The sequence below is a fragment of the Girardinichthys multiradiatus genome, chromosome 22, assembly GCF_021462225.1.
Source record: "Girardinichthys multiradiatus isolate DD_20200921_A chromosome 22, DD_fGirMul_XY1, whole genome shotgun sequence".
NCBI classification, from domain to species: domain Eukaryota; kingdom Metazoa; phylum Chordata; class Actinopteri; order Cyprinodontiformes; family Goodeidae; genus Girardinichthys; species Girardinichthys multiradiatus.
The window spans coordinates 24,778,476-24,803,260 of NC_061814.1; the positions used below are offsets into that span (position 1 = coordinate 24,778,476).

General features: G+C 40.0%; 1 protein-coding gene across 1 annotated transcript; it reads right to left on the reverse strand.

The window, feature by feature from the left end:
* Positions 1 to 1,142: 1,142 nt before the first annotated feature.
* On the reverse strand, positions 1,143 to 22,943 carry pdzd7a (PDZ domain containing 7a). Its single transcript, XM_047352056.1, has 15 exons — positions 22,727 to 22,943; positions 21,854 to 21,991; positions 21,561 to 21,735; positions 20,484 to 20,660; positions 20,054 to 20,201; positions 18,940 to 19,000; positions 16,740 to 17,258; positions 12,239 to 12,385; positions 9,955 to 10,115; positions 9,224 to 9,315; positions 9,050 to 9,141; positions 8,817 to 8,885; positions 7,374 to 8,039; positions 6,809 to 6,909; positions 1,143 to 2,274 (listed from the first exon to the last, which is right to left on the reverse strand). Exons 1-15 carry the CDS (start codon positions 22,914 to 22,916, stop codon positions 2,098 to 2,100), a joined length of 2,913 nt encoding a protein of 970 aa, XP_047208012.1. The 5' UTR covers positions 22,917 to 22,943; the 3' UTR covers positions 1,143 to 2,097.
* Between the last annotated feature and the right edge of the window lie 1,842 nt (positions 22,944 to 24,785).

Below are 24,785 nucleotides of genomic sequence, written 5' to 3' on the forward strand. Positions count from 1 at the left end.
TCCAGGATAAGCGGGCATAGACAATAGCAGGTTACCAAAAGATAAATATTTAAATTATAAAATCACAGATTTTGTCCGAAGAAGAAAGTAAAAAATTGTAAATCATTGTAAAAATCGTGCAAATGTTACACACTTCCACTTCAACACAACATTTCAGCCCTATGGCCTTTTATGAAACCAGATATCAAACAATTGGCTCCATTTATGTTCTGATTTAGAGCAGCAACTTCTGCCCCTTTATAACACAATTTAAAAAAATAAACTCCATGTTTTATTGAACACAAATCAAAACCCTGTAATTAAAACAGTAATTGTTACAGTTACAAAACCACATTATTACTGATGATATGTTTCAAAAATTGCTGAATCATTTATTGTAAATGTACAACTGAAGTCTGGCTCTACCTATTTAGAAAATGTGTATGAATCCTGTATTACAGCTTTGAACAAAAACATGTTCATTTTTTTGCTTGTCACTTAATTTAGGGTCATTTTTTACATAGCAGGATCAGTGTTAACGTGGATCATTATCATCAAGGAGTGTTGTGGTATGCATGCTAGGGCGCTGCTGCTTTCATTGAAGACCATTGCCATTTGTTAAAAGACCCCAGGGTCAAACTAGAAGTCTGCTGGACAGAGACTGTGTCAACAAATGAGACAATATTTGAGAGTTATTGGTTAAAATTAGGACTGCATGGTGGCACAGTGCTAACAACAGCAAGAATTCCAAGAAAATACTTTGAATTTAGTGGTTGTAATGTGCCGAAATGTGAAGGTGAAGAGATGTAACACTTAAAAACAAAAAACAAAACCAACATTCCAGTATAAAATGTGATCTTACCAATTAATCATCCTGTCAAAATAACATGGTTTGAAACTGTTTGGTTGCATCTTTCCCAAGATGTTTTGTAAGCTTTAAGGGAAACATCACAGCTTAATCTAAAGAAGAATATCAGTTTTTTTTTCCTCAAACAAAATGTGAGAAAGAGGTTTCTCAGTTGACAAAATAACAGATGAGACAGCAGGACTAATTAACACTTACCAGGCGAAACATATGGGAAACATTTGCAGAGGTAAAAGGGTCTAATTTGTTTCTTACAGATTAATTACACAGTTACCCTCAAAAATCACATAACACAGTATCACTTGTGTTTTTTTTCTTTATTTCTCTAAAGGACACGTTTACAAATCAGTGGTTTCAAGTTACAGAAATATTGAAATTAAGTCCAAAAAACTATCCCTGTAATTTGTAGCAACACAAAACATTGAAACACAATTTACGTCCTTGAGTTGCAACCACATGCGTGGGCATAAAGCTTTCACTTCAGAACAATTTTTGAGTAATACTTTATCAGTGTTCTCCTCCCACTGCTCTTCCACAGAAATAAGGCACTATGCACAGCACATTCTCCTGCTCTTATCTCCGCTCCCTTGCTCTGATTTAAACCATGCCACCAGCATTCAAGTCCGGCATTTCCCAGTGATGCGATTTCCAACTTCTTTGCATGTCTGCATAAGCTTTGACCACAGCATGCTGTAATTAAGCCTCTAAAGTGGCGGATTGCTTCAGAGTACAAATATTTCTGCCAAAAAAAGCAATATAAAAATACAGAGCAGAACATTTTAATTATCCCCCCACCCCAGACATCCACTAAAATCAAACTCCTAGTTTTGACATAATACAGGGCTTTAATCTGGGTATGAATCTATAAATCCCATAACACAAGCGGGGATAATCTCCTTCTGGCGGTCTTTGCGAGCGCTGCCGGGCTGAGAACAGTAAAGTGCAGTCCACTGTCAGACAGTGCTAAAAGGTCACGGCTAGGCCTGCTGAAGAGTGGCACGCTATCAACCAATGGCATGCATATGAATCATATAATAATCTTGTCATAAACTGTCCTTTATAAAAACAACACATCAGTGCCAGAGCTCATGCTTTTAGTCAAAGGTTATAAAAGTCATACAGGTTCATCTCACATGTCGATGTGGCAAAAAACTTTACAACAGTATGATTGATTCACTTTGTTTCCCTTAGGAGTTGCAGGTTTTGTTGTCTTTTATGCTTAGGCAGCAGTCTGCTGGCGAGGTGCACAGAGTCTACTCAGCAGGTCTCACAGGACCGGTGGGGATGAGGGGGACCTTTGGGACCTTGACCACAAAAACCATTGGGTCTTTGGCCTTGTTGCTGAAAGAGCGACGGATGACATCCACAGCGTGCTGATGAGTCACTCCCTGCAGACTCTCGCCATCGACAGACAACAGCTCATACCCTGCCTGGAAATGCACAGGCATGTATAGCGGTTATTAGAAATACAGTTAAAGATTGATATTTAATGAATATTTAGAGGCGCTTTTGATTTTTTTCCCCCTCCAACTCTATAAAAGTCTGTATTTTTCATTAACCTCCAGAGAAAATAATTCATGGTAACGAAAATCTATGGACTCTGAGGTTAGGTTACTTAGAAATATTCACACCATGACTGCACGCACATTTTAAAGTTTCCTCTTCAGCACAAGGTCGGTGAAAGAAAACAAAAAGCCCCAAACACCTGCACAAGCACAAATGATTGGAGAGCATTTGTACACCATTTCCTGCAGGATGCATGGAAACAGCTGCAAATCTTCGGAGCTCAGAGCAGAGGAACTTCCTCTGATGTCAGCAGTGTTTGCTGAGGATGCACCTGCCCCGTGCGCACTGTCCCAGCGAAGGTTAGCAACACTGTTACACAAAAGCACACAAGGTCAGTCTATTGTTATGTCTTGAGCAATCAGCTCTTCTTTCCCTTTTCCCTTTTCTGTTAATTAGATGCTATCTAATCACATCAGGTCCTTACATATAGTATATGGTTTATGTAAGTATTTACATCTGTGCTGCCCTAATTTCCTCCCAACCACAAACCCAGTCTGTAGTGTCCACTAGTTCTCCATGAAAAGACTTAGCTCCATTTAACCAATGGAGCTTAAAAAGTGATTTCCTTTTTTTTACTGTATTTTATCTGAATTACACAGATCACATTTTAATCTTCTCCATCCTCTTTAGAGCTGTAGGAGTTTTCCTCTTTTAACAGAGAGAGGGCAGCAAATACTATTGGCTGCAAGAAATGCTGCATATTTTCCCTTAAATGCACACGTCAAGATTTTTATTGGCAAAAATCATTTCAGAGACTTAAGAGAGTGATCTAGATATACATTATATTGCCAAAGGTATACGCTAGCTTGAATTAGACCTTTGCTAGCTTGAATTAAACCTTTGAATTAGAGTGACATCCCATTTTTTAATCCAACCCTTTGTAGCTATATCAGCTTCAAGTCCTCAGGTAAAGTTTTCCACAAGGTTTAGGCATGGGTTTATGGGAATATTTGACCATTCTTCCAGAAGTGCATTTCTGAGGTCAGACACTAGTGTTGGACAAGAAGGCCACTCTCACAATGTCTGACCTAATGCATTCCTAAAGGTGTTCTTCCACACCAAACTTTCTTATCTATGTCTTTATGGGTCTTGCTTTGTGCACCGGAAAGAAACAAGAAGGGGCCACTCCGAAAGCCATTCCCACAAAGTTCGGAGCAAGAAATTGTCCAAACTTTCTAGGTATGCTCAAGAATTAAGAGTTCCTTTTTTTCTGAAAATAATAGACAAAACCCAACTCTGAAATCAGACCTAGACCATAATCCCCTCAACATTTGAAGATCACCAAACGTTACACTTGCCACAGTGTTGTCAGGGATGTGCTGTCTCCTGGCAAACCCAGAGTCGTCCATTGAATTGCCAGACAAAGCTGCATAAATCGTTACTACAGAGGACATGTCTCTATCTCTCTTGTCTGCAACCTGCATCTTTGGAGCAGCATATGGCTCTTTAGGTCCTCCACCGCGGCTCTGAATAACTTTGGCCAAAAATTGAGCAATGTTTTCAAATGTAAAGGTAATAAAAAATGCTAGCTTTAGCATTTTTCCTAGGCATTTTAAATGCAATATGGGCATAATATTCCCACAAAGAATGACTCTAATAGGGTAAGGAATTCTCTTTAATGAAGTAATTTTTGTCAAGAGGTTGCAAACTACATGTTTTTTGATTACTTTTTCTATAAAAATGTAATGTCCCATTGAAGGAAACATATTAAACCTGAAAAAACAAAAGTAAATATTTGTTCTGTAATTTATAAATTTCCTATAGTGCTATTATAAAAACAAGCTATACCGTTTCAAAGACTCACGTTGCTTTTGTGGCTTTTAGGTTGACAGAAGGCAAAAATGGCTCTTTGGATTGTAAAGGTTGCTGCTCTAGTCCATTGGTGATGTGCTGTACTCTAGTTTTCCATTGCAGCTGCTGATGTGAGGTTAAGATGCAGCTGTTCAGCCATGGAAACCCATTGCACGCAGATCTCTACCAACTGTTCTGGAGCTAATATGAAGGTCACATGAAGTGTGGATGTCTGTTGCTGTAGAGACTGCAGAACGCTTGTGACCTTTGTGCACTATGCGACACAGCATTGATTAACTCCCACTCTGTAATTTCACAACTGGACTTATGTGAAGTTGGCATCCTATTACAGTACCATCCTGGACTTTACTGACTCTTAAGAGCGACCCGTTGTTTCACAAATGTTTGTAGAAGCATTCTGCACGCACAGCTGCTGGATTTATACTGGTGGCCAAGGAACTGATTGAAATACCTAAATTCAATGATTTGGACGGGTGATGTGATTGAGTACTTTTGACAATGAAGTGTATGACTGCTCATACTGTATACAGTAACCAACATTACTCAGTGTTCATCATGAAGGAGACGGGACACATGCTAACCCTGTGCTGTCCTGGTGTTAATTCCTTTTCCAGAGAAAAAGGAGATAGGACTGAACCCTGCAGCTAATAAAGAAACTAGTTGACCTGGCAAGCTGTGAGGTGTGAGGTTGAAACAACAGATAACATGAAGCGTGGAGGAATATATCTCTGTCAGGGCCAAGTGGCCAACAAGCTCTCTGTAGTCAGAGATGGCTAAAAAAGGATGGCAGTCGCAAACATTCTGTAGTCATTCAAACACCTTGCAAGAGCAAATTGAAGTGCTTCACTTACTCGTGACTTTTACAATAATGCGAAAGTAAAGCAAGCTAAGTTTATTTGTATAACTCTATTCATACACTGGATTTTTAACACTGATTTACAGAAAAATAAAGGAAGAAATTAATTATATTAATATTAAAAAACAACCAAGACATTAAAAGAATAATTTAAAAATAAGCTTCACATAAAGAAAATTAAAATATACATAGTAAAAGAAACATTAAAATGCTATTTTTAAACAAGCAAATAGTTCAAAACAGGAACAGTAATAATTTTAGCCCTGATTTAAAGAGAAAAACTAAATTTGAAAACCTGAGATTTATGCAAATCTCAGGTTTTAAGCAAGTCAGTTTCAGAGCTGAGGAGCATGGAAACTAAATGGAACCTCCGATAGTTTCAATCGGGTTTTGGAAACTGTAAATAAACAGGTATCTGATGGCCTGAGGGTTCTACATTGTTCATATCTAAAAATTAACTCTGAAATGTATTCAGCCCCAAAACCAGCTTTGTTGATCGATATTAAGATTTTAAAATCTATCAATCGATATTATTTATTCATTTTAATCCTTTAAAAATAAGCATGTAGCAGTTTTATTTTATCCTGATTAGGCAGGAAACCTATTACTCTGGCAATGTTACAAGATTGTAGAAGGTGGATTAAGTTATACACTTCATATGACGGTTAATATTCAGTCTGTAATTACATCTAGCATTTCTGGCATTGTCTGTGATCTTTTGTTTATTGTCTCTAATTTAATCCTAATCTCCAACCTTGCATTATGCAACCAAAAATCATAACTCTTTTGCCTTAAGGTGAAGGAAATTCTGGCACGTCCACTTATTTATATTCTGGACACACATATAGTTGGGAGAACAAGTATTTGATACACTGCAGATTTTGCAGGTTTTCCCACTTACAAAGCATGTAGAAGTCTTTATTTCTATCATAGGTACTCTTCAAACTTTACCAGTTCAGTCTCATATTAGCCAAAACATTTAGTTTAGATATGGGCTTCCTTAATAGTGAGGGGTCCATTTAAACCTGGTTGACAGTTTTGGTTGATAACATATAAAATAACATTTCTTTTAAACAATCGTATTTAAATTAAGGTTTAAAGCCACTTCATACTTTTAGTACCACATAGTTTCATATTTTCCCCATCTCTTTCAGAAAGGGGACGTTGTGGTTCTTTCTCACACATGCTCACAAACAAAGAGGCAGAAATAATCAAATTAAAATATTGAAACTTCTATGGTTTTATGTTGTAGGAAAGTCCTCATATGTTCAGTTTAGAATACGCCTTTAGTGAAACACTTGTTGTATCAAGTGTTTAAAAGGAATCAGACCAAGATGATCAGCCACCATTAAGCAATTGTGCAGGCAATATATTAGCAATACATTAGCAGACCAACACCCATGTACCTCATTAATAATAGAGATGATGCGCTACCTGAGATGGCTCTCCACTCATCTTCTCCTCACTGCACACTTTTAACATAGACTAATACCTACTTCAACTCAGGCCACAGAGCAGAAATTTGATAGCTACTTAAAGGATGCTAGAATCAAGATGGAAGACTGATGTGTTCAAAATTTGGTTAATACTCTTATAATATTTGGCAGAAAGGCAGAATTTAGTTTATCACTTTGAAAATATTTACTCAGGTCTGTGAGGACGCGATGAAAATCTGCCTTAAAGTCTGAGCAAAACAAAAATGTTGCTAAAATATGTAGCTAGATGCCTACCTTCAGAGCCTCATTTGTAGATGCAGCTCCTCCTGGAAAAACTTTCTCAATCTTTATCACAGGCTGGATCTTTGACTCGATACCCCCAGAGATGCTAATACCTGTATGACACAGAAATAAAATAATAAAGGTTAGGGCTATACCTAACTTTGTGCAAATTAGTGAATCAGGCTCTGATGTGTCAAGGGCATCAGTTCAACCATGGTCGGGACCAAAGGAGACTCGAAACAACAATTTTATGTATTTTTATAGTATTATAAATATATTAGATTTCAATTGCACCTTGGCTGTAAAATACTTGATACTAGTCTCTTATGGCTTTAGGGTAGTTCTCCCCTGCTCCCAACATTTGACGTTTTCCAGTTAAAACAGAGGAAGCTAATATGACCCTGTTGGCTTCTTAAGTAATTCATCCAGACTCCTGGATTGTAACCAGACTTGGAATGCATGTTTTTTTTTAGGTGACTATGAAGCTTTTTTTTCCTGTTTCACCATAATTATCAGATGCTTTTTAGATGCTGCACTGCAATCATCTCTATTCTTCTGTAACATAAGTTGTATTTACCCAGTGATTGCTTGGCCTTGGAGATGGTCAGTGTTGTAATTTCATACTCCTCAGTTGGTACATGTTCTCTTCTTTCTTGACCATTTCGAACGTGTCCATTTACCTGGAGGTCACTCCCTCTACCCGAGGAGGGGCTTCTCTCTATGTGGGAATCAAACACATGAGCCAGAGGGGTTCTTCCTCTCTGCTGTGAGGGAACCCAAACTCTGACCTCAGTGTAGCTGCCCTGGCTGCTCTGTCTGCCATATATGCTGTCAGGACTCCCCTCCCTCCTTCCTCTGCCTTGAATGTTCCTCACAGGCGACCTCCCGCGCTCAGGAGCAGCATCTCCATGGTCTGACACAGACAACAAGGATGCCTGGTCGTACCTGGGTGTTCCATTCTCTCTCCTGTTCGTAGAGCGGTGAGGTTGGGGTCCACGCTGGGTGCTGTAAGGTGATCCAGTGAGGAGGACACTGTGACTGGGCGAGGGGCTTGGGGTGCGTGAGCGTGCAGTGGGAGATGCATAGTTATCCACAGGCACATCTAGCAGAGGGGCGAAGGCACGGGATGGTGGCAGGTAACCTGAGTGTTGGCTGGCCAAACGAAGTTTCTCAAACTCTTCGATCAGCTGACGCTCCTGTTGTGTGTCATGAACTGGCTGGAGGTGAAATCCACCCCTGTAATCTATGGAAAGATAATCACAGTAAAAGTCCCACTCCATCTTCTCATATTCTCCTTAAAACCAGTGAATCAGTATTCATGAAAATGTTATATTTTTTGCAACAGGAAGGGAATGGCTTCATCAAGAATGGCTACTAATGAATCTAATTGTTTTACTGTGCATTATGTGAATCAGAAGGCGTACAGATAAAGATACTGTAGGATCTCATCCAGCTCTTCCGATGTGTGCCTGGTAAAAACTAACTTATTTTTGGCATACTTGAACAATGTCTCAGGTTGTGTATGTCTTTAGCATGGCAATAATCTGATGTTATGCTGGCACCTAAAAATGTTACAGAAATGTGTCTGTTTCATTGTCTTTTGTTCATCCTCGTGGTAAATTCTATGGGCTAGGCCCCTTAAACAATAAATAAATACAGGCGTGGTATATAAATTACATTTTTTTAAACCTGCAAGATTTATTAGACGTGGAACTTCTCTTGTGATTATTTTTGTGACCAAATCTACACATAAATGAGGCGCAGTGGAAGCATAATGTTTTGCATAGTTATTTTCTATATTTGTATAGTTTTAAGGTGTGACATCCTTCGTAAACAGTATGCACATACCAAAGTGTAACCTCGGTGTGCAGCTGTTTTTAGTTTGACACCATAAATATGAAAAAAGCAACACAGAGAAAATAATTGGCTGTTACACACCATATTCACAAGGAATGAATGGAAATCAGTCAAACATAGAAAGAGTGGAGGACTACAAACAAGAAGAACAGAGCTCCCATACCTGGGATTGGGGTGATGAGGTGACGCCGAGGGGTTCCACTGCGAGGTGAGCGAAGAGCTGGAGAGCGTACTAGAATAAATAAACAGAAAACATAAAAATCTATTTACTTCCTATCTATACTTTAAAGGATTCTACATAATAAGTTTTCTTTCAGTCACACAAGCAGGACACTATATATTCAAGATATAAGTGCAACAAAACTGAAAAAGTGTTGGGTACAGGCTTTTGCTTACTAGAGCGACTCTTGAGGATGTCGTAGGCTTCCAGCTCAAACGGCATCACCAGGCTGTCAAAACGACCCAACGCAGCAGTGGGTATCAGCATTCTGCAGAGGACAGTATCAGAGCCTGTCAGCCTATACTTACACAGTATGGGATGCTACAGAGTGAGAGAGGACTGCAGCACACCTTATTTCTCTGAGCAGAAGCAGCTTCTCTGGTCGATCCAAGATTGCCAGCAGGGGGCGGATCAGATCCTCAATCTCATTGTCAGACAAAAACTGCAAGAAAGAAACAACAACAAAAAAAGACAAGATAGGGTTTTTGATTTCATTTTACAAGATTTTAAAAATTCCACAAACAACTGTTTAGATTTAAAACATGTTTGTAGATATATTATTTTGTCAATGTTTTACAGCAACAGGCCCAGTATATGAAGAAAAAACACTATCCAGCTGTGTGTGCTGGTTTGGATTTTGCCTTTATCGCTTTTGCCTTTATATGAGACATGTCCTCCAGAGGAAGGTAAACTTCTAGAAGCTTGTTTGTCTTTAAATTAGCTGCATTTGTTTTTAATAGTGTCTCGTCCAGGAGTGCCCTTACAGTCTACTCGGTGTAGTTTTTGGTCTTTAATCAGTTTGTTAAGAGGTAAATCACTCTGTGTCTAAACAGAGTGGTTGTCCTCTGAAGTGAAGATATCTGTGAATGATGATTGATAGTAATTCTAAACGACAGGTCAAATCCATCTTTTATCCGAGCTGCTGCCAGGCAAGTCTATCACTGAAGAACAACCTCTGAGACAGGGAGCAACACCACAAACTCAAGCTTACAAAGAGAACAGCTGATGTTACAGGTAAATCTCTCAGAGCTAAAACACACAAAAGAGGGTGTTAATGGGTAATTCTATCTGAACAGCTCACCCGCCGACAATGTCTCATCACAGCAGCCGCCTCGTCTGGACTGAGCAATTTCTTTGACATGTCTTCCACATGCTGCAACGTCTCATGATGGGGCAGTGGGCTGCCGGCACGGGATTCCCTTGGGGAAGAGAAGAGCTGGAACGGACGACTTCGCTCCTTTTCTAGGAATGAGGTTTAATGGTCTTTTTTTTTTTTTTTTTTGACTAAGTGGGAAATATAGTGCAACATGTCCACACTTCAAAGAGCAGAATTTGCAGCACCAATCCACAAAAAAGCACATGCAGTGTAGAGATAAAAAATCAGAAAGGAACAGCCCAAGTATGATCAGTCAGCATAAAAAAAGTACAATGTGGGGCAATACAGGCATAATAACAGCAACACGTTCAAGAGAGACCCTGTGTCTCTTGGTCTTTACTGCAGACACTTTATTCTGACAGCCTGAGAGAAGAAGTTGTAAATCTTTAAAGATCTTTAAAGAGAGGATGATCGAAGCATAACATGACAGAGGTTGCCATGCTCAGCACCTGCCAGTTATACAGGCGCATTCCAGTAAATTGGAATATGCGTTCCCACATTTCTGTATTATTTTTTGTTTTTTGTGGTCTGGTGTAATAACTTACACTAGACTCCTAATAACCAGCTTTACAGGGTACTCGAGGGTTCATGGGAGTTTGCCCAACCGGTCCACATGTGTTTTGTGGACCTGGATAAAGCATACGACTGTGTCCCTCGTGGTGCCCTGTGGGGGGATGGTCCAGGAGTACGGAGTCAGGGGCCCTTTATGAGGGCCCTCCGGTCTCTGTACAAGCGGAGCAGGAGTCTGGTTCGCATTGCCGGCACTAAGTCTGACCTGTTCCCGGTGCATGTTGGACTCTGGCAGGGCTGCCCTTTGCCACCGGTCCTGTTCATAACTTTATGGACAGGATTTCTAGGCGCAGCCAAGGGCAGGAGGGTGTCTGGTTTGGGGACCAATGGATTTCGTCTCTTCTTTCTGCAGATGACGTGGTCCTGATGGCCCCATCTAGCCAAGACCTACTGCATGCACTGTGGCGGTTCTCAGCCGAGTGTGAAGCGGCTGGGATGAGCTTCAGCTGAAGGGGAGTTCCTGCCTCAAGTGGAGGAGTTCAAGTATCTTGGGGTCTTGTTCACAAGTGAGGGAAGAATGGAGCAGGAGATCGACAGACGGATCGGTGCGGCTGCCGCAGTAATGGGGGCGCTGTGCGGGTCTGTTGTGGTGAAGAGAGAGCTGAGCCGAAAAGCGAAGCTCTCCATTTACCGGTCGGTCTACGTTCCTACCCTCACCTATGGCCATGAACTTTGGGTCATGACCGAAAGAACGAGATCCCGGATACAAGCGGCTGAAATGAGCTTCCTCCGTAGGGTTGCCTGGCACTCCCTTAGAGATAGGGTGAGGAGCTCGGCCATCCGGGAGGGGCTCGGAGTAGAGCCGCTGCTCCTCCACAGCGAGAGGAGCCAGTTGAGGTGACTCGGGCGTCTATACCGGGTGCCTCCTGGATGCCTTCCTCAGGAGGTGTTCCAGGCACGTCCCACCGGGAGGAGGCCCAGGGGACGGTCCAGGACACGCTGGAGGGACTATGTCTCTCGGCTGGCCTGAGAACGCCTTGGGCTCCCCCTGGAGGAGCTGGAGGAGGTGTCTGGGGAGAGGGACGTCTGGGCGTCTCTGCTGAGTCTGCTGCCCCCGCGAACCGGTCCCGGATGACGCAGAAGACGACAAGTACGAGTACGAGTAATAATTTAATCTTCTAAGAAATTAAATGTCATGTTTTCATTAGCTTTGAGCAAACAATCACCAGAACTAAAGGCTTGAAAACATCAGTCTGCCTGATAGTAATCTACTGTATATAAGGTATTTCATCTAGTGAATTGAGTTACTGAAATATATGAACTTTTCAATAATATTCTAATTTATGGAGCTGCACCTCTAAAGGTCCTCACACTGGACCAGAGTCCTCCCTGAAATCTTACCAGCCACTTTAACCAGGCTATCAAAGCTGGTTGACAAATGACCATACCAGACAGTTATAACACAAGATATGAACTTCTGCAGACAGCATGAAATATAAAGCAGTGTCATTCAAAGACTCCCACACAGTGACAACAAGTTTAGGATATGTTGTTTTGTACATATACTTGCTTCAATAACTCAGTTATCACAGCTTTGATTTTCAGTATTAAGGCAAAACAGAAAATTATCTAGATAAAATATGCTCTTTTTCCACTATGTACCAGACAGGAAGGAACTGGGATGTGATGGCAGGTTTACCTTTAGGACGATGAGATGGAGACTTGGAGCGACTCTTCTCTTTATGATCTTTCTTAAACAAAAGGTTGACAAAGGTTTTGGAACGCTGCAGGTTTGTTTTACCTTCTGCTGAGCCCTTTTCCTTTTGTTGTCCTTTTTTCTTCTTCTCTAAATATGAACAAAAGTGTAAAGTTGTTTGTTTAAATAAAATCACTTACAGCATGTGGTCAGAGTAGAACTGTTTTAATTGAAAAAGCAAGACCTGTTTTGACTGTCACCTTATTTATAGGTAACTGGAAATTTAAAACATGCTGTGTGGTGTATTATGAATATATTTTACTAGCCTTTGTGCAGCTTCACTGTGTTTATTTCTTTTGCAGTCAGCTTCTCTTTTCAGTGCTGTTAATCTGCCACTGTGATCAGGAACACTGCTGTACTGATAAATTGAAGCAATACCCACTTGAATTTATTATTGGGAGAGCCACCGTAAAATGCTCCTCTGTGCATAACAATCATCAATTTGCTTCCAGCACCCAGCAGTTCCTGGAGGGATGGTTGGGCTGGATAAATTAAAAGGGATAGGCTAATAACTCAACTAGCCCTGCAGAGCTTGGATGGGCATTTCTCTATGGGCGTGTTCTTATGCATAGGTGAAAAGCGTGAATACGTCAGCCAATGATTAATTTGAGTCTGTATAACCTATGGGCTCCTGAACAAATTCTGTCTGTAGCCTAAATCAGTCAAATTAATCATACGTTGTTCCTGAAATGGAAGATGGGCTCGAGATTTTGGAGGTTTTTAAACATCAGTTATAAAAATAGGGTGTCACCTGATTAAACATGTTATCAGTCTGAAAAAAACGATTCTACCATAATGATTAAAAAAAGAATACAGACAATGACGTTAAGTTGCTGTTGTGTTAGTTGTCCATAGTGCTGTGGCCCATCAGTTAGTTCACAAGCCTCCATACAAGGAATTATTCATTTGTTTGTTTCTTGTCTTCTTTCTCTTTGTATTTCTGCTTGGCTTTCAAAACTGATCCAAGCAAATGAGGCTGTCATAAAAGACAACCAAACTGTACACAAAGGCCAAAACTTCTCCATGCTCTCATGTATTGTTTTTTTTTAGTTTTAGTGGATTATTGAATATTGCATTGAAAGCTTTAGAGACTCCCACAAAAAAATGTTTCACCCTCAAATTTAGACCTGTGCTATTGTCATGCCACAGCTGGCCCAAGGGTGATTGAAGCCTGATACAAAAAAAAAACTCAAAAAAGGAACATTTTCAAGTACTAAATTCAAAAGATTTTCAATTTCTTATTTGAGATTACCTTTTACACATGGAGTTGCACTGATCGTAGCAAGAAAAGTAAAGATGTTTGTGGTTGGTCGATTTATGGGTTGGGCAGCAAAGTTGAGTACGTGCCCATGAAAAACTTGCTAAATTCCCCTTTGCCTATGCCATGCAGTTTTTTGTGGAGGTATTATGATGGTGTGGGGTGGCATTTCCCTCATAGGAAAAACAAAGCTTGTCGTCATTAGCCACAATCTCAAAGCATAGAGATATCGAGGTCAGATTCTGGAACCAGTGGCAATTCGACATCTCGACTCTCTATGCCCCAAAATGTCAATGCTAATTCCCACAGAGCGGGCTCTCTGAAAAACTACCTCCAAAATTTGATTGTGGAGTGGATGGACAAACAAAACAACACTGGTTGGATTGCAATGAATGCTGGTTGAGGAATCCAATTGGAGTGTGAGAGCATGAGGAAGAGGTGCCCTACTAATGTGGATGTGTACGGTTCTCTCATGCTTTACTGAGGGCTAATATGTCAGTATGCCTTGTTTCTTCAGATTTAAATCATCCTATCCAATGAATAACACCAAACAAAATTCAAAATCATAATAAACCAAAGAGTCGATTTGGGATGTTTTCATGGATTAAACCCATATACTGAACTCTGCCGCTCAACTCCAAATACTTTTTCTTTGCAACTGTGGCATCATTTTAGAGGGCAAGAAACAGGCTTTTTAACAGTATAAACTTTATTGTCCAAAACCTTTGTTAAAAAAAAAAAAAACAATACACTAAAGACAAATTTCGTTTTTTGTCCTAAGTATTGCCATAAATGTGTCATGTAATATCTTTATAGTTTGACAGTTAACTTGGAAATTATTGGTTGAAGTTTACTGATTTCTGCACATTGAGTCATATTTTACACACACTGCAGGTGTTTTAAAAAAATCACAACATATAATTGATTGTGGTTACTTATAAAAACAATTAAACTTGGCCTCACCTTTGTAACTCTACCCTAAGTAGTGGGTCAGTGTATTAATATACAGGTCCTTCTCAAAATATTAGCATATTGTGATAAAGTTAATTATTTTCCATAATGTAATGATGAAAATTTAACATTCATATATTTTAGATTCATTGCACACTAACTGAAATATTTCAGGTCTTTTATTGTCTTAATACGGATGATTTTGGCATACAGCTCATGAAAACCCAAAATTCCTATTTCACAAAATTAGCATATCATTAAAAGGGTCTCTAAACGAACTATGAACCTAATCATCTGAATCAACGAGTTAACTCTAAACACCTGCAAAAGATTCCTGAGGCCTTTAAAACTCCCAGTCTGGTTCATCACTCAAAACCCCAATCATGGGTAAGACTGCCGACCTGACTGCTGTCCAGAAGGCCACTATTGACACCCTCAAGCAAGAGGGTAAGACACAGAAAGAAATTTCTGAACGAATAGGCTGTTCCCAGAGTGCTGCATCAAGGCACCTCAGTGGGAAGTCTGTGGGAAGGAAAAAGTGTGGCAGAAAACGCTGCACAACGAGAAGAGGTGACCGGACCCTGAGGAAGATTGTGGAGAAGGGCCGATTCCAGACCTTGGGGGACCTGCGGAAGCAGTGGACTGAGTCTGGAGTAGAAACATCCAGAGCCACCGTGCACAGGCGTGTGCAGGAAATGGGCTACAGGTGCCGCATTCCCCAGGTCAAGCCACTTTTGAACCAGAAACAGCGGCAGAAGCGCCTGACCTGGGCTACAGAGAAGCAGCACTGGACTGTTGCTCAGTGGTCCAAAGTACTTTTTTTGGATGAAAGCAAATTCTGCTTGTCATTCGGAAATCAAGGTGCCAGAGTCTGGAGGAAGACTGGGGAGAAGGAAATGCCAGAAGTCCAGTGTCAAGTACCCACAGTCAGTGATGGTCTGGGATGCCGTGTCAGCTGCTGGTGTTGGTCCACTGTGTTTTATCAAGAGCAGGGTCAATGCAGCTAGCTATCAGGAGATTTTGGAGCACTTCATGCTTCCATCTGCTGAAAAGCTTTATGGAGATGAAGAATTCATTTTTCAGCACGACCTGGCACCTGCTCACAGTGCCAAAACCACTGGTAAATGGTTTACTGACCATGGTATCACTGTGCTCAATTGGCCTGCCAACTCTCCTGACCTGAACCCCATAGAGAATCTGTGGGATATTGTGAAGAGAACGTTGAGAGACCCAAGACCCAACACTCTGGATGAGCTAAAGGCCGCTATTGAAGCATCCTGGGCCTCCATAAGACCTCAGCAGTGCCACAAGCTGATTGCCTCCATGCCACGCCGCATTGAAGCAGTCATTTCTCCAAAGGATTCCCGACCAAGTATTGAGTGCATAACTGTACATGATTATTTGAAGGTTGACGTTTTTTGTATTAAAAACACTTTTCTTTTATTGGTCGGATGAAATATGCTAATTTTGTGAGATAGGAATTTTGGGTTTTCATGAGCTGTATGCCAAAATCATCTGTATTAAGACAATAAAAGACCTGAAATATTTCAGTTAGTGTGCAATGAATCTAAAATATATGAATGTTAAATTTTCATCATGACATTATGGAAAATAATGAACTTTATCACAATATGCTAATATTTTGAGAAGGACCTGTACTGCCAATAGGCCTCTATGGAGGGCCAAAAAGGAAAAATATAAATAAATAAATATATCATGAAATAAATAAATGTACCATTAAGTGTCCCATTAAATTAATTATACCTATTAAATGATTACATAAAATAATTAAATTTCATTTTTAAAACTAAATTCAATAAAAATACATACAATTATTTCACTCTAGATTTATTTATTTATTTCATTAATTTATTTTAGTCTTGTGTGGCCAAGCCACTGGCTGTTGATGGTTCCAGGAACACATTTTCACAGAGGGGATAAATCCTTTAGAGCTGTGGCCCCCAGATTGTGGAATACATTGCCTCCATCTTTGCGCTGTCTTGATTTTGTTGATTCCTTTAGCAAGCAACTGAAGACTCATTTATTCACATTGGCTTTTAGCTAAATATATGATATTACAGGTATGCTGCTTTTATCTTTTCTTTTATGTTCTGTTTTTTATGCTTGCATTTATTGTAAAGCACTGTTTTTAACCTGTGAAAGGTGCAATATAAATAAAGTTTACCTATTTGCTAAAGTTTACTTTCTTCTTTTTTATGAGTGTGCTTATCTCACCTGACACAGTGATGTGGCTCTGGGAACGTCGGATTGGCTTTCGTGGCTTGCTCAGGGCCATCAGAGCTTCTGTTTTAGGAGACCGTTTTTCAGCATCCCTGTCCCCAGCAGACAGTGTTCTCACCCGGCCCCCTCTGGCTCCTCCCGTGTCCCTTGGCCCCTCACCTTTCCCACGTACGACAGTGTCCTTCAGCAGCACCGTTTCACCCACAGTCCGACTGGTTTCTGTGCCGACCAGTTGGTCAGAGCCCATCCTGTTAGGTGAAGGGTGCTCCATGAAGTCTGAAGCTGGAGGGTCAGTCTGCATGGCAGTGTCTGCAGTCCGCTCTGCGCTGCTCTGATGTTGAGGGCGATCCGCTGTGGAGATGGCCACATCCACCATTTCCGAACGAAAAACCGGAGGAAAAAGGACCTGGGAGAGACCACTGAGGGAGCTGACAGGGGTGCTGGAGGAGAGTGAGGACACAGAGGAGTTGGAGTCTGAACCCTGAGAAGATAGTGCAGGGCCACCATTGGCTACTGTGGAAAACAATTCATAATAACAAGGATCCCAGATTAGTTTTTCGAATGTTGGAGTATTTCAGCCTCAAACTACGCGAGGCTGCAGCACCAGATAATATACAGTGTGTAGTGACTTTCCTTGAATCATAACCTTTCTGCCCTTATCTTCACATAATCCTGTACGAAAAAGAACATTGTGAAGGATTTTTGATCTTTCCTTCCTTAAACTTTATACAAATTACCCCACATCTTAAACCAGATTTCATATCATGCAATGTTCCAGATGACCAGATAAGAGCTGCTTTTGGATACATTGAAATAATCCCTGACTGTGTTAAGAAGTGCTTAAATCACACTGAAAAAACAAGGAATCTGAGCATTTTCAAGCAAATAAAATAAAGGGCTGTAGCTTGCTACACATGACTAACCTACAGGGACTTGCTAAAGTATAAATAACTCTTGAGCATTTTAAAATTTTTATTTTACAAACACACATGTATTCACCCTATTTTATTAGGATTTCATGTGATATATCAACACAGAGTAACAAATACCTGCTATGTGGAAGGACAGGGACATATAGTTTTCAGTGTGTTAAAAATATTAATCTGTAGAGTGGCTTGCGTTTGTATTCAACCTCCTTTATTCTAATACCCCTAAATAAAACCTAGTCCAACTAATTGTCTTTAGAACTCACAACTAGTAAACAAAGTCGACTTGTGTGTAATTTAGTGTCAGTATAAAGACAGCTGTTCTGTGAAGGCTTCAGGTTTGTTAGTGAACATTAGTAAATCTTATGGAGCAATCTGATATCCAAAATAGAAAAGATATGCCAGAACTGTAAACCTATAAAGGTATGGATCTCCACCTAACAGAGAGATCAGTGTTAACTCTAGAGGAGCTGCAGAAATCCACAGCTTGGGTGGGAGAGTTTGTTGACATGACAATGTAAGTCTGGCTGCAGTCTATAAATAAGGCCTTTATAGTTGAAGAAAGCAGTTGTTCAAAGAAAACCATTAAAAGACTTGTTTATACTTTGCCACAAGCCATGTAGGGAATACAGCAAACATGTGGAAGAAGGTGCTCTGGTCAGATAAGACCAGAATTGAACTTTTTGGACTGCACGCAACATGCTATGAACTGGAGAAAGATAAGATTGCACATTACCCTGAACAAACCATCCCTACAGTAGAAACTCTGTGAAGGCAAGATTATTCGGTGGAGATGCTTCTCTTCAGCATGGACAAGGAAGCTGGTCAAAGTCAATCGAAAGGTAGTTGGAGCTAAATACAGAGTAATCCTGGAAGAAAACCTGTTAGAGTTTGCAAAAGACATGAGAGTGGGGTGGAAATTCACTATCTAGCACAACAACACTCAACATACAGCCAGAACTGCATAGAAATGGTCTCGATCAAAGCATTTTCATGTATTAGAATGGCCTAGTCAAAGGTCAAACCTAAATCTAATTGAGAACGTACAAAACCGTAAAAGACTTGCAGCAGTGACATTACCTAAAGGTGATTCTACAAAATATAGACTCAGACTGGCTAAATACAAATGCATGCTACACTCTCCAGGTTTTTAGCTCTAAAATGTTTTTAAAACCATACATCCTTTCCCTTCCACTTCTCAGTTATACACACAGCTTTGTGTTGATCTATCACATAAAATCCAAATAACATGTGAAAAATCCACTTACATTTATCAAGCCAGCCATACTCTGCCACCATCTCCTTGTATGCGGGGTATCTTCCAACCTCCTGCGAAAGATATTCACATAATAAACATACAATGTTAGAAATTTCGAGTACAGTATTCTTGCCTTTACACTAGGAAACTCAAGGGTTTGGAATTAGCCATGATGTATTTGTTTCTATTTTATTGTAGATTTTTAGTATTTTAAGAGTATCTGTTTTCCTTTGAGGAAGAGCCTATTTTAATAGATTGTCTCCACAATGCACAACTACAGGGAAAAATCAAAACACTCATGGTGTATCTCCATCCAAGCCCAAAATGAACAGGTGTGAAAGAGTTTAATATCTTAGGTTAATCCTCTTCTATGCCTGCCTCTGATCCACAGCTCTAATAAAGGATAATATGAAACCATAAAATTAGGTTTTCTCTTGATTATAACCTGATCCCAGACTGCCTTTGAATAATGAAAGTTGTCCCTGGATGTTTTTCACACATGCAACTTGAGATCAAGGGAGTAAAATGAGCTAAGAGGGCGTGCATATGCATGTTGGTGCACGCTGCACAACACATGCATGTCCATTTACATACATGCACATGAGTCTGTCATGCAGAAATGACAGTTTACGTGGTGTGGTCTTACACACAGATATACAAAACCAGACACTTATAGAGAATTATAGGGCTGTGGGCCAGTTCTCTGCTCTTCTGTGAAGGCTCAGCAAGAAGAGGTGTTTTTGAACTGCTATTATTTATTACACTATTACGTCCGCACTCAAAGACTCAGCTGTTACATTTTAAGTAGAGTTATTTTACAGCACATACTGTTGTCTGTTGTGGTCAAAACTTGAAATCATACTTTAACCTCTAATCTGGCTATGTTATCATTTAAAAAGCTGCTGTGTTTGTATATGTGGACCTCCTGGATGATGTGTTGAGATGTTGCTTCAGTATTTCCCGAAAATTATTCAATTCACTTAGTCATCATTGGGGGATTTTGCAAATAGAAAATCTTTACTTGACCTAAAACAGGAACATTTTAGTCTAACTTATTGTCAGAGAGAGAAAGAAAAAACAGTTATTCATTTAACATAAATATAATCTGGCAGACTTTGTCTCACCCTGATGGTTAACATGATATGAGTGTGGCTCTTCAGGACCTCAACTGCGTTGCTGTGGGTGATGTCCTCAAAGCTCACCCCATTTGCAGCAAGGATTTGATCACCCATTTTGATGCCGTGCTGTTCTGCAAGCCCACCTGGGTCCAACCTGAGGAAAGAATACATAAATTAAGAAGCTAAGAAGTAAAAGAAATGCAAACTTTAACATTTACATTGAGGATATATATTTTTTTTTTATATATTATACAAGTAATTTAAGTATAAAACAAAATAGCTATGGTTTGTAACTGGGTCATAGTTGGTTTGTCAGAACATGTAGGTTGCTCTTCTTCTGTCAAGTTTATATTACTATAACAAATCTGATATAATATGCCCTGCCCAGAGTAAAACTGCCACTATACATGATTCAGTTTTTGTTTTGTGCTCATACTTTGAGACATAAATGCCCAGTCCAAACTCTTTGCCGCCTCTGATATTGAAGCCCAAACAGTAGTCATCTGATGTGGTGAAGAGATGTACAATCCGGCGGAGAGCGCTGTCTGAGCTGGCCTCTGACAGTGTACGACCGTTCTCCTCCACCACCATCCGCCGGTGAATAAGATCCACCCTACACACATATGCAAAAGATATGCTCTGCATTGCCCTTGATGCACTGAGCTCACATCCTTCAGTATCAGTTAATCAAAAAGCCATAAAGGTCACAGCAGTAATCCATCCACTGCTGCCACATGAAACCCAGATACAGTATATCCCAAAAGAGAGATAACCAGTGTAAGCTCCAGGCAAGTGATAAGCTTCACATAAAAGACCCACACAAAGCTTAAATTATGCTAGTCCCAAAGGTATAGTTCTGTACTTAATCATGCAGTGCTTCACACAACTGTTCATACACCTTGTACTTTTTCCTATTTTATAACAACTTCATTATATTTTATTAGGGTTTTTAATGTTTTAAAAGTAAAAATCTCAAAAGTGTGATATGCATTTGTATTCAGCCCTGTGAGTCAATACTTTGAAGAAGTACTTTCTTTCAGGATTGCCATGTATTGTATTATTCCCAACAACTGTGAGCAGCTTCCCTTCACCATAATACAGAATAGCATTCCCATAGCATTAGGCTGCCACCAAATGGGATGGCAGCATTATGCTATGGGTGTTGTGTGGGTTTAGTTTCCCTCCACTTCCAGTTTAGTCTCATCGAACCAGAGAACCTACTCCAACATTTGCTGTTTGCTGTGTCCCTTACATGGCTAATGGATACTTTAAAGAGACCCTTTTATGTCTTTCTTACAGCAATAGCTTTATTCTTGCTACTCTTCCATACGAAAAGATTTATAAAGTGCACTTATGGTCCTGTCAAGAGATTCTCACATAAGCTGTGGATCTCTGCAGTTCCTCCAGATTTCAGAGGCCTTCACAGAACAGAGCAATTTGGAAATTTTGGTAAATTACAGTAGCTAATGTCTTAGCTTTCATATTACAGCGCAGCGTAGCTCATTGGTCTTACCATGTGGTCTTTTCCTTGGAGTAGCGGATGCCGGGGATCTTTCCCACGCGCCTCACCACCATCCTCAGCCTGTTGTTGCCCGTCAAGACCTTCACAGCGCTGCTCATGGTGATGCTTTCCAGGCTGACCGCATTCACCTCCACCAGCTTATCTCCCACAGTGAGCCCAGCCTGTGCTGCAGACATGGATAAAACTCAGCATGACAAACAAGAGTAAAATGTCACAGGTAAACAAAACACCTCGACCTGACATAAACAAAGGAAAATCAAAGAACATGCACACTAAATCCATACCTGCAGAGCTGTCATCTTCCACCTTGCTGACAAATATTCCAAGTCCATGTTCGGAGCCCCCACGGACACTAAAGCCAAGACGCCCATCTGGGGTCTTATTGACTGTCACTGTATGAATATCATCACTGTCATGTCCTCCTTACAAACACAAAGCCACCATGAATCTGACATGCATGGTTGCACAGTCTGACTGCCAACTATTGTTAAAAACGTAGACAGTTAAATGAAAAAGTATGTTTAACAAATAGAAAAACAAAATGTCCTAGTGTGGACAGTTTTAATTGTATATAAACAAGTATTTAAACAAACCCATTTTTTTCTTATAAAGTAACAAGAGACAGGTATTTTACTAGGATAATTAGATATTCTTGAATCAGGCTTTTCCTGGCTGATCCAATTCCTGGTTTTCTTTGAGGTCTTGCTAATTCTGATTTTGATGTTTGATTTTGAATCCAATTTTTTTTCTTCCTTAGGAAAAAAATTAAAAAATGCTGTACATTAATTGATGTCGGTTGTAATTTTGACAGAAACATTAAATTACAAGATTGTCCCAATTTTTCAATCAAAGCATATGGCTCTAACCTTTATCTGATTCTTATTACACTCAAAAAATGCATCACAGTATTTACATTGGGTTGCTGCTTTTATAGACAAATGCATTTGATGAATAAGAAAAAAGTCTGCTTTTTCACAATTGGTACATCTTTAAGGATGATGATGATAAAAAATATTCCTGTTAGTATTTTTAACTCTAATATCTTTAGTATTGAATGAGTCTGGCTTAAACAAAACTAGTTTTAGGCCAGACTAACCCATCAGCTTCCAGCTACAAAATTGGTTTCAAAGTTATCAGTTACCAGGTTTAGAGCTCACCATCTACAGGTGCATTGATGAGAATGACCCTGCCCATAGCAGAGGACCTGTGTTTGTGGCGCTGCTGTTTCTTCAGCATGTAGCGTGTGGTGCTTTGGGAGCCCCCACCCTGGCTTCCATTGCTGAAGTGGGGGTGCCCGCCTCCATTTGTCATCTTGCTCCAGGCAGGATGGTCAAATGAGCCAGCCATCGGATAGGTCTGGAAAAACTTTCCGTAGTCATCCAGGCAATGGAATATCTGGTTTCACCTGTCAGGAGGGAGGAGAAGGGGCAGCTTTGGACTTGGAGGAAAGGTTGAGGGGGCAGCAATGGTGGAAAACTAGAGTGGTTTCCACCGACTGGTCCAAACTGGTTCTCTGAATTCTGAAGGTGGCTGCAACTGAAGTTGGCAATTTCTATGTGACTCCAAGTCCAAATTAATGTTAGGAACTGAGCACAAGCCACACAAATGCATAACCTGGCTTCCTACTAGTTGAAAAAGATGGCAAAAACAGGTCATTTAGAATATACTTTAAACTCCAGGAAGGGATCCAAATGTTTGCAGGTAAAAAGACTTAAATACTCTACAGGCCTCTTCTTAAACCATCTTATTTCTGCTTCTAAAGACTGTTAACAAGAGAAGCAGGACCTGTCTGCAGAGAGGTCGGCAGTGCAGGGTGATTCCTTTAAGGTCATGTTTAATTAAATGAATACCTGTGAACCTGAGAGAAAAAAAAGCCTAAAATGAGAAAGTGATCTCAGAAAATGCAGATTTTGAAATTTCCTAACATATTGTTTAAAATTTAAAAGACATTTCTGTAGAGCCAACTTAACGTGCAATCAAGTGTTATGTTTACTAAACTCCTGTAACTGTATCAGCACCCTGGACAGTGTCTCAGAAGTAGTGCGCAAAAACAAAACACCTAAAATCATCTTCTATTCGCGTATATAGCTATCAACCTCTTTATCACAGCAAGTCATACTGTTAAAATTCAACTTATTCCTACTCAGGCGTGAAAAAAACAAGTTGATCAAAATAAAGAGAGCAGAGTATGACAGCTTTACCTGCTGTGTCCGTGTTGTGCAGCAGGAGCCCGGACAGTCGCTCACTAGTTCACCTCCGGAGAATTAGTGCCACCTCATATGTTCTGCAGGTGACCATTATTGTCTTAAGAGATGTAAGCTGTTTACATAAGCCTCTGCAGTGGGGCAGTGATGATTAAGTAGCCTATTTTAATTGAACATATATCCAAGTAACATTTACGAATGTCAAATTTTGCTCCAGGTAAACCTTGTTATTCCTGTATATTCTAAGCGTCGTCTTTTTATTCTTCAGGGCTATTGACCGTGATGTTTTAAGAGTCAGGAAGATGGATAAACGTCTCCACCTAGTGGCCAAGGTTGTCATTTAATCAAAGTCTAAAACTTTTATTTTTAATTGGAGCTTTTAATTTTAAATCTATCATAATTAGCATTCAGTTGATTGATTAGCTCGTTGTTGTTATTTTTTTAAACGTTTTGCAAGCTTTACGTAAGGCTAAAATTAAGATAAATAACATTTCTTTTTTTATTTGCTTTGAAGTTAAGATATACACTGACGATTCATGTGTTCAAAGCAAAACCCGAAAACCTATTTAGTGGAAGTGAGTCAGAATTTCTAGCCATGTTGACAACTTTTAGAAAAGCATAGCATCAGTAAAGTCGGCTTGCGTTTCACCCAATCACGTATTGTCTTTCTTACACGCCCACACGCAGCTAACCCCGCCCTCGGCGTGTGACATACACAATGGTGCTGCCTTCACTGCCCCTCAAAAACTTTTGAGGAGACACTTTTTGGCTCTGTCTTATTTATGTATTTGTTTTATTCAAAGTGAATCTATTTACTATACTAAATTAAACATATTAGCTTATATTCACACATTAAAAATGTAGATTATGTGACAACATATCAATTGCAACCATAGGTGCTTCGGACACAACGTACTTGTTTGTGTAACCAATTGATCCTCCATATGTAACGCCACATTATCGTTGCAGTAAAGGGCTTCTCTTGCGCTTAAACGGGACTTATTTAAAGAGA

Bases quoted from the DNA above. Each gene is read 5' to 3' on its own strand.
- pdzd7a (XM_047352056.1), bottom strand. From the start codon at position 22,916: ATGGCTGGCTCATTTGACCATCCTGCCTGGAGCAAGATGACAAATGGA. The intron at 9,142-9,223 runs GTGTGCTGCAGT...TGTCCTCTGCAG, and splicing joins CTTCTGCTCAGAGAAATAAG to AATGCTGATACCCACTGCTG. The intron at 8,886-9,049 runs GTAAGCAAAAGC...TATTTATTCTAG, and splicing joins CATCCTCAAGAGTCGCTCTA to TACGCTCTCCAGCTCTTCGC.